At 50.6% G+C, this 17,500-nt stretch overlaps 1 protein-coding gene across 1 annotated transcript in view; it reads right to left on the reverse strand.

The window, feature by feature from the left end:
* LOC147665140 (protein-L-histidine N-pros-methyltransferase CARNMT1-like) overlaps positions 1-17,500 on the reverse strand; it is a 171,659-nt gene that overhangs the window by 72,450 nt on the left and 81,709 nt on the right. Inside the window, exon 5 of the mRNA XM_086949737.1 lies at positions 7,907-8,085. Within this exon, the coding sequence (XP_086805863.1) occupies positions 7,907-8,085 (179 nt within the window). The remainder of the gene's footprint in view (positions 1-7,906; positions 8,086-17,500) is intronic.

Consider the following 17,500-nt stretch of genomic DNA (forward strand, 5'->3'; position numbering starts at 1 on the left):
AGGCCTCACATGTGAGTAGACCCAACGGCCCGCGTCGACGACCGGAATCAAACTGATGAAGTTGAGTCTATGGATATTGATGTTGAAGTTGTTTTTAGAAAGTTTTGCGCGTTGAAGTACGTGGAAAGTAGATTTCGAACCCGGAGTGGAAAAGTTGCATCCGAACCCAGTGGCGGATAAAAACAATCTAAGGATGGAGCCGATCCCCATGTGCACTATTGTCCCAGGGAGGAGTCGCCAATCTCGTGACTACAAAGACTTCTTCCAAGACGACAACATGCAATCATTCGAGCCCAACACCCGGTGGTGATCTAATGCAAAGTGTAGAATCTGCAGCTCATATGCCTCCAAACAGATATTGTGTGATGTAATTTAAAATACATCAATTGAAAAGAAAAAAATAAGAACACATTATGCACAATCATATTGCAGGACATGCTTCTTGTGTGCGACTTATGAAAGGCGAGTTTAATCTTAGACAGGCCAAAGTTTAAAATGCTTTCAAAGGTTTACTTTAAACTGTATTACTTTTGCAAAACAAAGATGAGCTGACTATTAAAATGAGGTGCAGTTGAATAAAAATATTTAACTGTGTCAAACAGCTGGACCTCTTGGCAAACCCAATTCTACGCTGGTTTGTAATTAAGAATTTAATTCAGAGATGCCCATAGGGTGGAACTACAGATGGATGCAAAGTGACAGACTGCTTGAAAAGAGCTCCAATAACTGAAAAATGGGGTTAATGAAAAAAAAGAAAAAAAAAAAAAAGGTCAACAGGAAGGGCTACTACATTGACATTAAAGCTTTAACTGTACAAGGTGCGGGCGTGTCCAAGATGGCGACCTGATCAGACACAGGTCTCCGCGGCTCCCTGCCCCAATCCCTGCTACAGCCCCCAATAGTGGCGCTTCCTCCCCAGACCATCCTGCAAAGCTGACACCGAGATTTGGGACCGACCGCTGCCCCCGGAAAACTGTCGGGGACCCTGCACGACCTCCGCGGGGGCTTGGAACGGGAGTGACTTCTCAGCAGAGGCTCCTGAAATGGCGGCCGCCCCGGTGGGTGACCGGCTCGCACACTCCCTACCCTGGCCCCCGATCATCGGAGGGGCTGGCGAGCTGCCTGCGGAGCCTACAGGAGCGGCCCACTGCCTCCGGCCCCAGGTCTGGGACCCACTCGGAGCACTGTTCACAGTCATCGCGGTCCGGCCGGCGGTGGAGCTGAGGCCGACCGGGCGCCGTGAAAATTGAGGCCCCAGTCTTGGGCCTAGCAGAGCAGTGAAACTGCAGCCCGTGCCACGGCCTGCCAGAATACCCCTGAGGTGAAGAGGAAACACCCACAGCACGACCTAAGCATCGCGTGGCCCATGGGGCGGACTGGCTGGGTGTCCTGAGGCGGGAGACCCTGGCTTGAGGCCTGCAACGTTTGCGCACCCGGAGGGGACGGAGAACGACCTGGGCACACCGGAGTCAGACAAGCTACACCAGACCGGTGAACGGAGGTGAGGAGAATGGAGGTGGGCACTACGGAGGAGGTTCGGGGGGCATGGTGCTGGGACCGGCTAGGCCTGAGGACCACGCTGCATTGGAGAGGAGGTAGTGAAACAACGCGCTTCCCTTTGGCGCTGTTGGACTTTGGGCCGAGTCCACATCTTGCCGTCCGCGCAAATAGCTACCCGGGGATCGCCTGGGGACTGGTGCTAACGCGTGTTAGAAGGGGCTTGTCCCGATACACGACCTTGCTTGGCCGCCCCTGCCCGCCCGCTGGTAGTCACCGGGGAGTGGCGGTGAGACGCCGGGGCTCCCTGACGAAGCCACCCTTTGACTTGCTGCCACTTGGTGCTGCGGGGGCCACTGCAGCATTACTGAGCCCAGAGTCCCGGGAGCCCCACAAAAGATTGACCAAGCAGGGAGAGGCGGAGTGTGGACCATCATCGACGCGGCAACCAGCCACCTTGTTCTCCATCAGGGACCCCCGCCGCAGTTGTGAAGGCGCCATCCTCCACACAGCACACATCGCATTTACCCTCTGGACTGCCGGGCCTCTGCACTTACATTCGCTCCCTGAGGTCTGCCGGGAGGAACCGTTCCGACACAACATGGCAGGCCTTAGAGGGAAAAAACTGACCCAGACACTCCCAGAGATGTTGGCAAAATCCCAACACAAGCCCGGCAAGGAACCACCCTCTCCTGAGACCGCTAAAACGCAGCAGGAACCATCCGGGGGCCAGGTGCCCATCACCAGGTCCTTTCTGGAGACACTGTTCAACTCCCTCAGAGACGATTTCAAGTCCTTGAAGCAGGAGGTGGCGGGAGAGGTCTGAGAGCTCAGGCGAGACGTGGAGGGTCTTGGAGAACGAGTAGTCGCCATCGAGGAGGCTGACCAGACAAGAAGCAGCGAAATCGAACAGCTCCAACAGGAGGTCCTGAGACTCACAGACCAACAACTGGACCTCCAAGCCCACGCAGACCTTGAAAATCGCTCCCGTCGCAACAACATACAGGTCCGGGGGGGTCCCTCAGAAAGCAGAAGGAACGGATGTCACTAGCTACCTGCAAGACCTTTTCCGAAGTATCCTGGGTGGACTTTGTCGTCCGCATCGACCGGGCACACAGAGTTGGGCTTCCTAGACGTGCTTCCGCTCCACCGCCGGACATCTTAGCCTTTCTCCCCGATTTCCCGTTAAAAGAGAGGATCCTTCGGGAGGCCAGACGAACACAACCTCTTCAATTCCAGGGCCACCCTGTTGCCTTATACAGGACCTCTCGGCCATCACGCTACAGAAACGAAAAGCGTTCAAAGTCGCAACAGACTTTCTGCGACAGCAAGAAATTCCATATTCATGGGGCCACCCGTTCAGGTTGATATTTAAATTGAACGGGACCCTTCACCAAATGCGCTCCCTCAAAGACACTTGCGTTCTTCTGGGACTTGATTTGGAAGAAGACACCATCAATGAGAGCGTCGCAAGGGCCAACCAGAGGAGGCTGGCAAACAGTGGGCCGTAGACGATGCCCGTTGCAAAGCTTGAAACCCGAGGCCCACATCATAACACAGGAGAGAGCGACGGCAGTGGCGGAAGTAGCCAGAGAGACATCACCCTCTAAATGATTTTTACACTTGATGGGGAGATTGATCATAGCATGTACCATGCTCATGGGCTGGGGGGGGGGGAGCCGGCCGGGGGGCCGCGAGGGCTGCCATTGGACATGACCCTTGTAAGTAACTTTACCACAGCCCTGTGTGGACTGACAGGACTGGGACTATACCTTTTTCTGGTTTGGGGTTTGGGGTTGGGGAATGGGCAGGGGGGGGGGGGGGGGGGAGTTGCATATTCAGGTCTGAGGATTCGGGTCTTGACCTGGAGAAACCGGTTGGGGAGTTGGGGCTTTGGGCAATGGGGGACGGGAGGGGAGGGGGTCGAGGTTGAGATGGGGGGTTGGGGGTGGGACCCAGTGTGCCAGGGGGTTTTGCGAATATGGAGTGCTCGTCGAGTCCACCTCGGCTCCAACAATGGGATCACATGTACACAGTCCATGAAACGTTTGATCTCCTATGATGGAATCTAATTTGAAAGTATTAACCCTTAACGTGAAGGGCTTGAATAACCCTATTAAAAGGAGGGCTGCGATTTCGTACCTGGAGAACTCCGGGGCCGACATATGTTTATTACAGGAAACTCATCTTTTACCCAAGGATTGGCATAGGATGCGCTCACGCGCCTTTCCCCAGCAGCTTTTTCCTCTCTCCCAACAAAAAAGACGGGGTGGCCATTTTGGTATCCAAAAGTTTCCGAGGCAGCGTGGGTGACACAATGGGGGAGATCAAAGGCAGGTTGTTAGCGTACACTTTTTCACTGGGGGGGCCAACGCTTTACGATTGTCTCTCTTTGTCTCCCTATACGCCCGAACTCGGGACAGGAAGCCTTTTTAAAAGGCGCCATTTCCGAGTCACTTCAGTCCCCTAACTCTCTCTTGCTCATTGGGGGAGACCTCAATCTAGTGATGGACACAAATATAGACAGGTCGGGACATCAGTATGGGGACACCGGCGCCATTACAGCCACCGGTAAATACTGGTTACACGAGAGGGGCCTAGTGGATCTTTGGAGGGCTACACATCCTAACATATCACACTTCACATTTTACTCCCACGTACACCGCACATATGCCAGGTTAGACCACTACTTGGGTTCCTCTGAACTGCTTACCACTCTCAGAGACGTGAACATCATTCCGGCGGCATTGTCTGATCACGACGCGGTGGAATTGATACTTCGGGTCCCCAAATCCACCCGCCACCCCCTGGAACGTGGCGACTGTGGGAAACCCTCTTACAACGGCCTCAAGTCACCAAGCAACTCCACACGTGCCTCGCTGAGTATATGGCTATAAATGACACCCCCAAGACTTCGGTGTCTGCCCTCTGGGGGGCCTTGAAAGCAGTTGCCCGCGGCGAACTTATCGCAATTGCAGCGGCAGAGGCTAAAGTCCGCAAAGCAAAAAGGGACGACCTCACCGCTCGGGTCTCTGAATTAGAGAGGGTCCACATCCGCACTGGTGCCCCGCAGGTCTGGAGACAACGGAAGACCGCCAGAGCCCAACTAGCCAGCCTAGATACAGATCGGGCGGAATTCGCCTCTCTACGCCTCCGTCACTCCTATTACGTCGGGGGAACAAAACGGGCGTTTACTTGCTAGCGCCCTGAAGGCGAAAACCCAACGCTCCAAGATTACCAGCATCACAGAGGACTCCGGCCTTGATGTCACTGGAGAGACCCAGGTTGCGGAAGCATTCCGGACATTCTATGCCACCCTATATAAAGCAGACTGTCGTTGGAGGATGTCGATACCTACCTGGAATCGACAAAGATCACGGAGCCATCTCAGGCCAACGCGGCTGACCTGGATGCCCCCATCCGCCTGGATGAGGTACTCGCTGCTATCTCGCGCCTTCGCCCTCTCAAATCCCCAGGCCTGACGGCTTCTCAGCTGGATTTTACAAAACCTTCAGCCAGCTCCTGGCTCCTGTTCTCACCCGGCTCTTCAATTCCTTTGAGGGCCCGATTTCCATCCCCCCAGATATGCTTGCAGCCGAGATAGTAGTTCTGCCTAAACCAGGTAAGAAGCCCACAAGTTGCTCCGAGTTCCGACCTATATCTTTGCTTAACCTGGACCTGAAACTCTTTACAGGGGTCCTAGCGGCGCATCTTGGTCCATGCCTGCCCAGAATCTTGGAACCCGACCAATCGGGCTTTGTTCCGAATCGCCAATGCAGCGATAACACTAAACGGATACTTCATTTAATTGATAAGGCACACTTCCAAAACTCGGACTCTACACTGTTGGTTGTCGGCGCTGAGAAAGTGTTCGACCGGGTTGACTGGACCTACCTCCAACAAGTCTTACAGCGCTATCGGATAGGGGACAGCTTTCAGGCCTGGATTGAGAGCTGATACCACCGCCCTCATGCTCTAGTTCGCCTAGGTGGTCTCCGCTCGGATCCTTTAGAGATCCAGCGTGGCACGAGGCAGGGGTGCCCCCTCTCGCCTCTTCCGTTTGCCCTGTACATAGAGCCCCTTCCACAAAAGATCCGCGACAACACTGCCATTCAAGGCATGACATTTGGACGAGAACCTCATGTGATTGGCCTCTACGCCGACATCATAGCTGCTCTGGACCGTCCAGACCGCTCGGTCCTCGCCTTCCTGGCAGATTTAGAATTATTCGGAGCGGTCTCTGGCTTCAAAATCAATAGGGGGAAGTCCCTCATCCTGCCTCTGGGCAAAAATGCCCAATCACGGGCGAGCCCACCTGCCTATGGGGGAGGATTAGCGTTGACCGCACAACTCCCATACTTGGGTGTCATTCTTACTCCATCCACGGAGTCTACGGTGACTCAACTACGCGGCGCGATCCTCCAAAATTCGGTCCGATCTCGCACGCTGGTCCAAGCAATCCCTCTCCCTATTAGGCCGGGTTGCGGCGGTAAACATGTCCGCGCTGCCCAAAATTCTGTAAATCTTCCAGACCGTTCTGGTGATCCCTCCAGCGGGCACCATTGCGACTCTACAAGCCGCCTTCCATCATTTTATCTGGGAAGGCAAGCGGGCACTCCTACATAAACTGCTAGCGTACAGAAGCGCGGACGAGAGGGGCCTTGGTATCCCCAACCTTTTACAATACTTCCAAGCCACACAGCTCCGTTACTTGGTGGAATGGTTCAGACCAGAATCCGAGAAGCGATGGTCGTTTCAGGACAGGGCAATGGCCCGAACATCCCTTTGGAAAATTCCGTTCCTTCCCCGGCAGCATCGGCCACGCTATCTCCTACGCTCCCCTATTACTCGTACTGTCATTCACATCTGGAACGCGGTCGTGGTCAGGAGGGGCGGACTACTTTCCCCTCACTGCTTACCCCCATCTTGGAGTTCCCACCAGGCAATGCTCCTCATGCATTCCCGCAGTGGCGCGGTGTCAGCTGCCTCTCCACCGTTCACCTCTTCGACTTACAGAGCTTTCTCACCCTAGTAGACATAATCCAGGGCTATGACGTTGTCTCTCCCCACTTATCCCAGTACTTCCAACTTCAACACTGGCTCACGCATCCAGACATTGCCCCCCTAGTCGGTAGACCCATGACAACTTTTGAGAAAGGGCTGGTGACGAAGGATTCGGACAAACATCTCCTCTCAGACCTCTACAAGATGCTCACACACCCATGCTCCCTCTGGAAAGACAGCAAGTCAGAAGCGATGGGAAAAGGAACTGGGGAGGGCCCTGTCACCCAAAGAATGGAGTTCCGTGTATTATAGAGCCTCTCACACCACTCGCAACACCGCAGGTAAAGAGGCAGCAGTGAAATTAACCATATACTGGCATCTCACCCCAGCCCGGCTCAACAAAGGCAACCCAACACTTAGCGCGTTATGCTGGAGAGGCTGCGGGGAAAGGGGTACCTTGACCCACCTTCTCTGGGGGTGTCGTGAAATCCAGGACTATTGGAAGGTGGTCCTGGATGACATTGACTTTACCTTTGATACTGAAGTCCCTAGATTCCCAGCTTATACCATCTTGGGCCTACCTAATGCAATCACCTTTCCCTTAAAAGTCTCTCAGAGGTCGCCAGATGGGGATCGCCATGCAAGCCGGAACACAACACGTTCTGTCCCTCTGGGGCTCAAACGCTAAACCCACTCACACGGGATGGCTGCATAAAATCTGGTTCACCTTAGGAATGGAAAGTATCCACGCCACGCTCACGCACTCCACGGCTGCCTACCAGAAGGTATGGCTCCCATTGCTTTCCCTCCTGTCCAAAGAATTCAACGAGGTCACATGCCCCAAGTACCTTCGCTTGCTACGACTCCCGGAGACCACACATGACCCCTTGTGATCCTCCGGATGATTGCGATATTTATCACACGAAGACATCCGTGATTGTTTCGCATGTTCAGCACACTGGGTGGGGTGGGGGAGGGGGGGAGTTTTGGTTTTGGTCTTTGTTTCTACAATATCGTTACCTCATTGCATGTGACAATTGCAGCTCAGGCACTATACCTTTGTTATGTCAACTACAACTAGCCAGCTATCTGATCCATGGTGAATATGTGCTTATTTGTCTTGATTGTCTTTCATGCCCAATACATTTCCTTTGTATGGTACTGCCTGCTATTCTTGAAATCAATAAAAACAAATTTAAATTTAAATGTACAAGGTGTTTTCAGCCTAAGAAGTTTTGACAAAGCATGCAAAGCTGCAAACAATCCAATGCTGAAGAAACAGTGAGAGCATCTGCTTAACTTGTCTGAAAGAACAGAAAACTGGTGATGATTTTAATATAATAAGTGTCACCTGAATAATGTGATTTGCGCATTTATACAGCAGCTCAAACGTTAGGCTACTTACTACATTCGGAGTAAATCTCTTGAAAATCTCCAGCTGTCATTGAGAAATTAGCATTTGAAGGAAGGCTATGTGGATTTACATCAGGAAAATATACTGGCCTTATTTGATCTGCAGACCTGCGATTGTTGCTGAACTGGTGTATCCATGGATAAAGCTTAAAACCATTGACTTGACAGCATCTGCAAAACAGAAATTGATTCCATGACTTGCCTATTTTTACTCATAGGAATGAGAATAGCTTTCTCTCCATACAGGCACGAGTTCATAAGAAATTTGCTAAAACACGCCAAAAACAAAACATATCAATTTAATAGTGTATACATAAATTTGGCAGTAGCCACTGTAGTCCTGGTTATTTTCAACAAAAACAATAGGTCCAAGGATTCCACACAATTTTTATAGGGACGAGGGAAACATACTCAAAGCTCTGGACCCTATGAGCTTCAAAATTGCAAAGTACCTCAAATATATATACCTATACAAAAGGAACACATACTCATACTTACCTCAAAACACTGTAGTTTTTGTTAAGCCACACTTTTCACTGGAAAAACCGGTTAAAGGGGAGAGGGGCTTTGGAAGGGAGGTCTTTTCTCTCATTTTAGCGATCCCTTAGGAAATTTTGCTTGTGCCCACAGCCCAAACCATTGAACAGATTAATACCAAACTTGGCAAGAGTTCAGAACTTCACTCAGAAAGAGGGCTTTTGTGGGTTTGGTGTAAATCCGTTCAGTAGTATTTGTTAGATATAAGCAATTTAAAAAAAAGGTGCATAGCGAGCTTGAAAGGTTTATCACTTTTGTAAATTATGGCCATCTGGAACTCACAATTAAAGAAATTGAAAAAATAAAGAATTCCGATTTATTGAGGGAGCCTTTTTTCCTGCTGTCCCTTTCGGATGTGTCGACCCAAAGTTGGAGCTGCAGAGCAGAGTGAATGGATTGGCTGAATTTCTAAGGTTTTTAAATGCCAATTTCAAACTATGCCTAGGACATGTGCAGCAAGAGGAAGAAAGGCGCAGAAAGAAGCAAGAAAAATGCAGAAAGAGGCAACAGAAGTCCAGAAAGAGGAAGAAAGGTGCAGAAAGAAGGCAGAGATATGCAGAAAGAACCAACAGAGGTACAGAAAGAGGCCTTGTTGCAAAGTTATCCAGTGCCCTGGGCACCCCCTAACTTTTTGCTGACTGGTACTGGTGGAAAATGACTGACTGACCCTGTGCTCTGCCTAACCAGATCCTGAGCCAGTGCTTTGCTGAAAGACACTTAAAATATAGTGAAAACACCTACATACACTAGGGAACACTATGTGGTGGGGTACCCCTGTGATTGGCATCACCTCTCGTGTAATGCCCTAAGGCAGGGGGATTAAACCTACCTCTAAGTCCCTAGCATATAATAGGGTATGGCAGTTTAGAGGCCAGCAGCCCTTTTCAGCACTTACATGTGTGCACTGCTGAGTCCGAGGTCAGTTTAAAAGTAGCCCTGTGTGTGCATTAGAGGCAAGAGAGGTGCATAAAGAAGCGAGAAATGCAGAAAGAAGCAAGAAAAGTGCAGAAAGCAGCAAGAAAAGTGCAGAAAGAAACAACAGAGGTGAAGAAAGAGGCAAGAGAAATTCAGAACGATGCAGCAGAGGTTTAGAAACAGGCAGAAGAGGTGCAGAAAGAGGGAACAGGGGTGTAGAAAGAGAAGAGGGGTGCGGAAACAAGCAAGAGGGGTGCGGAAACAAGCAAGCGGGGTGCGGAAACAAGCAAGAGGGGTGCGGAAACAAGCAAGAGGGGTGCGGAAACAAGCAAGAGGTGCAGAAATTTACAGGAGCAGTGCAGTAAAACAACAGAGGTGCAGAAGGAGGCAAGAGAGGTACAGAAAGATGCAAAGGAAAAGCAGAAACAATCAAAAGAGATGCAGAGAGAGGCAAGAGATGTGCAGAAAGAGAAGAAGGGTACAGAAAGAGGCAAGAGGGATGCAGAAAGAGGCAAATAGGGTGCAGAAAGAAGCAAGAGATGTGAATAAAGAACCAACAGACGTGCAGGAAAAGGGAAGAAGCGTGCAGAAAGAAGCGAGAGAAGTGCAGAAAGAAGCGAGAGGAGTGCAGAAAGAGGAAACAGCGGTGCCTACAGTCGCAAAAAAGGTAGAGAAAGAACCAACAGATGTGCAGAAAGAGGAAGAAGAGTGCATAAAAAAGGCAAAAGAAGTGCAGAAAGAGGCAAGAAGGGTGCAGAAATTTGCAAGAGAGGAGCAGACAGAGGCAAGAGAGGTGCACACAGCGGCACGCGGGGTGCAGAAATTTACAAGAGGTGCAGAAAGAAGCAAGAGACGTGCAGAAAGAAGCAACAGCGGTGCAGAAAGAAGCAACAGGGGTGCAGAAGGAAGCAAGAGAGGTGCGGAAAGAAGGAACAGAGGGGTGCAGAAAGAGGCAAGTGAAGTGCCATAGAGAAGCAACAGAGGTGCAGGAGGCAAGAGAGCTACAGAAAGAGGGAAGATGAGTGCGGAAAAAGACAAAGGGGTGCAGAAAGAAGCAAGACCGATGCAGAAGGAGGCAAGAGAAAGGCAGAAAGAGGCAAGAAAGTTGTAGAAAGAGGCAAAAGAGGTGCAGAAACAGGTAAGAGGTGCAGAAAGACAAGAGGGGTGCAGAAATTTGTAACAGGTGAAGATACCAGACTAATGCGGAAAAATAAAACGGGTGCAAAAAGAGGCAAGTGAGGTGCAGAAGTAGACGAGATCTGCAGACAGTGGGTAAGAGTTGCAAAAACAGGCAAAGCGGGTGCAGAAAGAGGGAAAAGTGTGCAGAAAAGGGCAAGAATGGTGCAGAAAAAGGCAAGAATGGTGCAGAAAAAGGCAAGAAGGGTGTGTAAGAAAGTGTATCTGTATATACTGGACCAAAGTAAGGTACAGTGTGCACAGAGTCCACAGTCCCCAGAGGTATGGCAGAGGCTAAAGTTAGATATAACCTTACTTAAAGCATTTGTTGTGCACAGTCAGCAAATGGTCTCACACACTAGGCCAATTGTTTGTATAAAAATATATAGCTCTTTTATTTTAGAACCAACAATAAGTATCAAAATATGCTTTCTCAGAATGAGTTACTTCAGTTAAATACTTTACAAATAGGCAATAGACTTTTGAATACAATAGCTACAGTTGTTGAAATAGGCAACACAATTCCAAACACAATGTTACATTGAGCTCAATGGGAATTTCTAGTTAAATGCAATTAGTTACTTTATAGATTACTTTCCTGACCACAGGATTGGATCATAGATTCAGTCCTGGGACATCTCCTGTAAACAATTAAGTAAAAGCTGTTTTGGTTACAGTAGTGATTTTTAAGGAATATTATTGTGTTTTAAAAGTTGACACTTGGGAGGAAATTCACTTAGCAGGTAAGTAGTGTTATTGTTAAATTTTCTGGTTCAGTGCTGGGCTGAAAGATACAGCACTGGGATCTCTCCTGATAACAGGTGAGTAAATCGGAATTCGTTGTTTGGCTGATTTTAGATGAATATTTTAAAGTTTCAAAACTCCACACTTGGAAGAATTTCCAAGTGAAACCCATCAATGTTACCCTATGGAAGAAAAGTGAGTTATCGGCTTTTGGGTAAGTACTCGACTGGCAGAGTTAAGGTTCTGGCCATAGACTCAGGAGTTTTTCAAGGTCAGGTAGGGAGAGTTGTTACACCCTCAGCGGCACAGGGGCAGCCGGGTGCAGAGGTAGTTAGGCCCAATGTTGGCCCATGGACGGCAGGGGGCCTTTGGATGGGGGCTGCTGGCCACGCGGCTGTGAGAGCTGGGCTCCTGGTCACTTGTTCAGGGCAAATGGGGAAGTAGATTAGGACAGAGGTTGCACTTCCAGGGGCACTCAGGCGCCCAGGTGCAGGGTGCTTTTGAGCCGTCGGGCGCTCAATGTTATTCAATGGGAGACTTGGAAGTTGAGCAAAGGCTGCAGGCTCAGGTGCGACCACCACTTTGAGAGGTAATTTGGGATCTTGGAGGATAGGTAGACACCCAGGAGTTGGGCACAGGGGGCCATGGGGCGCCGGGTGTAGGGCTGTCTTTGAACATCAGGAAATCTTACCCTCAGCTGGTCGCGGTTGGAGGGGGTCCCTTGTTGCGAGGCTGCAGGCGTCATCAGGATCGTCGAGGAGGGTCTTTTGGCACTGGATTCCAGGTCACAGTCGCAGGGGGAACGTCCTCGTGGTCTTTGTCCACTTGGGCACAGGCCGGGCTCGGTGGGTGCAGAGTGTGCTGGATTCGCGGTTCCTGGCTGGCACCAGGGGTGTTGCTGTTTGAGCAGAACCACTGCTCATGGGAGTCCCAGTCTTTTAGATGAAGGCAGGCAGGTCCTCCGGGGTTTTTGAGGTTGCAGTCCCCACGAGACGCCAGGGTTTAGCAGGAGCAGGTCCAAGGATCAACAGGCCTGTAGGTTCTGGGGCCAAGCCAGTTGGTCTCGTCCTCTGGTTAGCAGGTCTTGTTTCTTCTTGTTCTTCTGGTTTCAAATCGAGATCTGAGGAAGGAAGGTTCAGGGTGCCCCTAAATACTAAATTTAGGGGCATTACAGGTAGGGCAAGGGCAGGGACCAATGGGTCCAGTCCTGGGGTGACTACACACCCTATTCTGCTCCTCTTCTGTGGGAGGGGGGAGGGGCCTAGCTCTGATTGGGCAGGGCTCCCCATCCTCAAGATGGCTGTAGCCCGGAGTTGTGCTTCACCTTGCCTCTCCCACCTGAAGGGTGGAGTTGGCACAGGCTGACACACCCCCTTTCCTCACCTAGGGTTTCCTGCCTGTCTAACCGCCAAAGTGGGGCTCAGAACCAGTGGGGGTCAGTTGCTTAGTACAGCAATTGGCCTGGGGAAGCTCAAAAAAAGCAGCAAATGTCTGGTGGTGGCAGCCTCTATAGCCACTCACTCAGGACACTGGGAGTTGGTTAGGTTTCAGAGGTCACCTCTAAGATACTGGGAGTTGGTTAGGTTTCAGGGGGCACCTCTACGATACCCTCTGTAGTGCATTTGGCATTAAATCCAACACTGGCATCAGTGTGAGTTTAATGTGCTGAGAAGTTTGATATCAAGCTTCAGTCTTTAGTGTAGCCATCATGGTGCTATGGAGTTCGTAATGACAACCTCCCAGCACCATATATTCTTAATGGCATAACTGCACTTACAGTGCCCAGGAATGGCCCTGGGTACTGTAGGGGCACAGGGCTTATGCACCTGTACCCGCACCACTGGCAGAGTGCACCCAGCTAGAGGGGGGGCCGATGTATGCCAGGGCAGTGTGTTTGCAGCCATGGCACACCGGGATATGTGCCATGTCGACTTTTTAGTTTTTCACCAGGACTCTCAGACTGCAAAGGCAGTGTGTGTGTCAGGGTACAAGCCCCCTAAGGGTGGCACACTACGTGCTGCAGCCCTTAGGGGGTCTTCTCTGGTCACTATGCCCTGGGCACCATTTACCAGGGACTGACATGAGGCCAGAGATGCCAACTGGGTTTTAGTTTCAACACAGTTTTAGAGAAGGAACACAGGCCCTGGGCACCTGATAGGCAGGAGCCCAGGGCACACCAGTCAAAGCACATCAGCAATTCAGCAAAAAGTGGGGGCATACCATGCAAGAAATATGGCACTTTCTCGCAGGGTGCAGAAAAAGGCAAGAAGGGTGCAGAAAAAGGCAAGAGGGGTGCAGAAATTTGGAACAGAGGTGCAGAAAGAGGCAAGAAGGGTACAGAAAGAGGCAAGTGAAGTGCGGAATGGAGCACAAGAGGTGCAGAAAGAGGCAAGAAATATGGAAAGAGGCAAGAGGGGTACAAAAAGAGGCAAGGGGGTACAGAAAGTGGAAGAGATGAGCAGAAAGAAGCAAAAGAAGAAGAGCAAGAAAAAGGAAAGCTGCAGAAAGAAGCAACGGAATTGCAGAAAGTGCAAAGAGACGCATAAAGAATGGGTTGCACACCATTAGTACCAATTTAACACCCACATTTAGCAATAAGTAACAGGTGACCATTCTAGGTTGGCAAAGGGCCTTCCACCATGCTGTAACACTCGACGCTGCATATTTTTGGTAACGTTTGAGCCAGAAACAAGGCTTTTTTTTGTTCAAATCTGCAGATTAGGCAGCAGATGATGGATTATGTGGCTAATACGGAAAATGTATAATTGTGCAAAAGTTGGTGAGCCAAACAGTCGCATAATACCTTTGACCCTGCTCATACCTCTGACTAGGTCCAGAAGTGCTCCTCAGTGATTCCTTCTTTTTTTTGTCTCATAGAGTTCATAATTTAGCTTCTAGGGAAACGAGGAAGATTAAACCTGAGGTTATCATTCCACAACACAGACTACTATACCACATAATTACTCTCCATAACACATAATCCCACTCTAGGGAAACGAGGAAGATTAAACCTGAGGTTACCAATCCACAGCACAGACTACTATTCCACATAATTACTCTTCATAACACATAATCCCACTCTACATAATTCCTATACACTAAATACCACATACTTTTTATCCACATAATTCCACTGCACAACATACCACATAATTGAACTACACACAAGTACAACAACCCCCAAAAAAGATCATTAAAAACTTTTAGATTTACAACGCCAATAGCTCGAACTCTTGCAAATGTGAGATTTATTACATTACAAATGCTTCTTTAACTAGTAGTTCTGTTTGCAGAGTGGTGGAGATAAGGGGCTGGGCCTCCAACCAGTGCTCAGGAAGTCAGCTGTATAAGACTTAAGGGAGCTACCAGGAAGGCGTCTTGGCCCCCAAAGTCCCTCAGTAGTAAAGTGGACTTCATCCCCCAACCAGTACTGTGCCAGGAGGCACGTTTGCAGAGTGGTGGAGAAAGGAGGGGGAGGGGAGGTGAAGTCCCCTTGTCTCCTGAGGGTCCCTGGGGGCCAGCTATCCCTCCAGTAAGCCCCACACAGCTGAATTGCTGAGAGTGGTCCGAGGCCACGCCCCCTTTTTACACCACTCTGCAAACGCGCCGCCTGGCACACTGCTACTCGGCGGATGAAGTCCACTTCAGTCCTGAGGTCCTCAGGACACAAGGGGACCTCATCACCCCATCACCAGTGCACCAAGAGGTGCGTTTGCAGAGTGGTGTAAAAAGGGGCTTGGCCTCGGACCATCTCTTAGCAATCTTAATGTGTGTGGCTTACTGGAGGTTCTTGGTGGTCTAGTTGGCCCCCCAAGGACCCTTATTTTTGAAGGAGACTTAATCCGCCAATTCAGAACGCGCCTGGAGGCGGGTTTGCTTAGTGGTGTAGGGAGGGGGCGGGGCCTCCGGCGAGATGCTGGCTTTTCTTTAAAAAAAAAAATCTTTTTAGAAGGGGGGCTGTGTGGCCCCCCTTCTTTTAGTATTTTTTGGACTCTGGGGACCCAATCCCCCAGGGCCTGAGTATTAATTTTTTTATGTAAAACAAAAAATGGGTAGGGGGCTGATTAGCCTCCCTTCCCCGGGCCACTATTGGTCCCAGGGACCACATCTCCAGCCCCCTGGTGTGTGTGTGTGTATGTATATATATTTTTTTTCTTTCCTGGGAGGGGGGCGTGTGCCCCCCCCCCCCCTACCCTGGGACACTTCTGGCCCCTGGGACCCCATCTGCCGGGTCCTGGGCTGGTTTATATATATTTTTTATTTTGCGGGGGGGGCATGTGGCCCCCCCTACCCCTGGGCCATTTCTGGCCCCTGGGACCCCATACCCTGGGGCTTGGGCTCCTTTTAAAAAAAATTCCCAGGAGGGGGGACCATGTGCCGCCCCCCCGGGCCACTTTTGGCTCAGGGGACCCCATCCCCCGGAGCCTGGCCGGACAGGTTATGTTTTGGGGGAGGGGGGCCACATGACCCCCTTCCTGAGGCCAGTTATGGAGAGAAAGAGAGAAAGAGAGAGAAAGAGAGAGAAAGAGAGAGAAAGAGAGAGAAAGAGAGAGAAAGAGAGAGAGAGAGAGAGAGAGAGAGAGAAAGAGAGAGAAAGAGAGAGAGAGAGAGAGAGAGAGAGAGTCCCCCTTCTGGCCCGGGGACTGCTGGGCGGTGGGGCTTCCCCCACGGTCCCAGTCACAATGTTAGCAGTGTTGCCGCATGGCTCCCGCCCTGTCATAGCAAACTGCAATGTTTGGGGGTGGGCACCCCGGGACATTGCTGGAGCCGCCCCTGGGGGGTTGGCGGTGCCTGGGGCCATCGAGCCCCCCTACCCATTAATTAAAAAGTCCAGTGGAGGTGGCGTTCCCTGGGTTTTGAAGGGGGCCTGCAAGGCCCCCCACCTCAAATATATTAAAGGCCGGGCAGAGGTCTCGCCTACACACCGTGCATGTGCTGGTTTGGAGTGGCTCTTGGAATCACTCCGGGCTTTTGTGGAAACTCGTGCATGTTTTGCAAGGTTTCCAATCAGTACTCATGCATGTATGGTGTTTACCTTACGGAAGCGAGCAGCAGCGCCATCTGTTTGCAATTATCGCGCCTGGTGCTGCTCATTCCCGCAAGGTAAATGCCATACAGGCACGAGTACTCCCAAAGAAGCCCCCAGGATGTAAGTTCAGTTCAGCAGGGGACAGCGCTCGTGCCAGCTTCACTGGCGCGGTTTTAAATTCGGGCCTCTCCCTTTGTTGATGGCAGATGTGCGTGCATGAAGGTCGCGATACACTTGAAGGCCTCCCCTTCCCTCCTCCCCCCCCCCCCCGTGCAGGCTATCACACACCCAGATCTGACGGGAACTTGCAATAACCCGCTTAGATGGTTGGATTTATACTTTAAATACCTCAATCCACAGGTTGGCGCTCTCCTCACAGCGCACGTTTATTACACGTCATCAGCAGCTGAGACAGCGTTTATCGACAGGGTCTGGGTGATGAGGTCACCGCGTGTGATCCGGGCTTGTGTATGTTAATATATTGCACACCTCAAACTAAACTCTTTTCAGACTTCCAGCAGCTTTTCCTATCACCCAAAGTCAGTGGGATATATTGTATTGGCTTTGTGTGGATGAAAGACTAAGTCACGCCACTGTGTGTTAAAAACGTTGACTCATTACAATTCCTACATAAAAACGCTATATTAGGAGGTTTACCGCTACACTTACACTGGTGGCTATCTCTTGGATTAGTTTAAATGCTGTTGGATTTGTATCTGAGACTTTGAATTTTTAGACTGCCCCAACTGTCACCATGGCTGCTGTGGTCCGGACACTGAGCCGCTGCCTTGTGTCTATTACACGCTTGGTGCGCGTAATAGACCCCAATAGGCCATGGGAGGGGCTATGCGCGCGCCTCGTGCCAATTGTGTGCAGTCTTTTAGAATAAGACGCACACAAAGGCCAATCGGGGAGGATAAAAGGAAACGCACAAGCGTGTGCGATTCCTAGGTCAGCTTGAATTCCCCGTTTTTCACTTACTAAAGGTCTCGCAACCTGTGCAAGCACTGCTGCGCAGTGCAACGCTGGTCGCAAGACTATATATCAGCACAAATCAACCCATCCAGTTGATAAATGGCAAGCATACGGGTATCCAGTTGTAAAATTATTTCAAACCCCCTTCACCCTCGACAGACGCGTTTCGCTGTAAAAGCTTTGTCAGTGTCAGTTTGTGCATAGGAATGA

This window comes from Lissotriton vulgaris, unplaced genomic scaffold (genome assembly GCF_964263255.1).
Source record: "Lissotriton vulgaris unplaced genomic scaffold, aLisVul1.2 SCAFFOLD_1042, whole genome shotgun sequence".
NCBI classification, from domain to species: Eukaryota; Metazoa; Chordata; class Amphibia; order Caudata; family Salamandridae; genus Lissotriton; species Lissotriton vulgaris.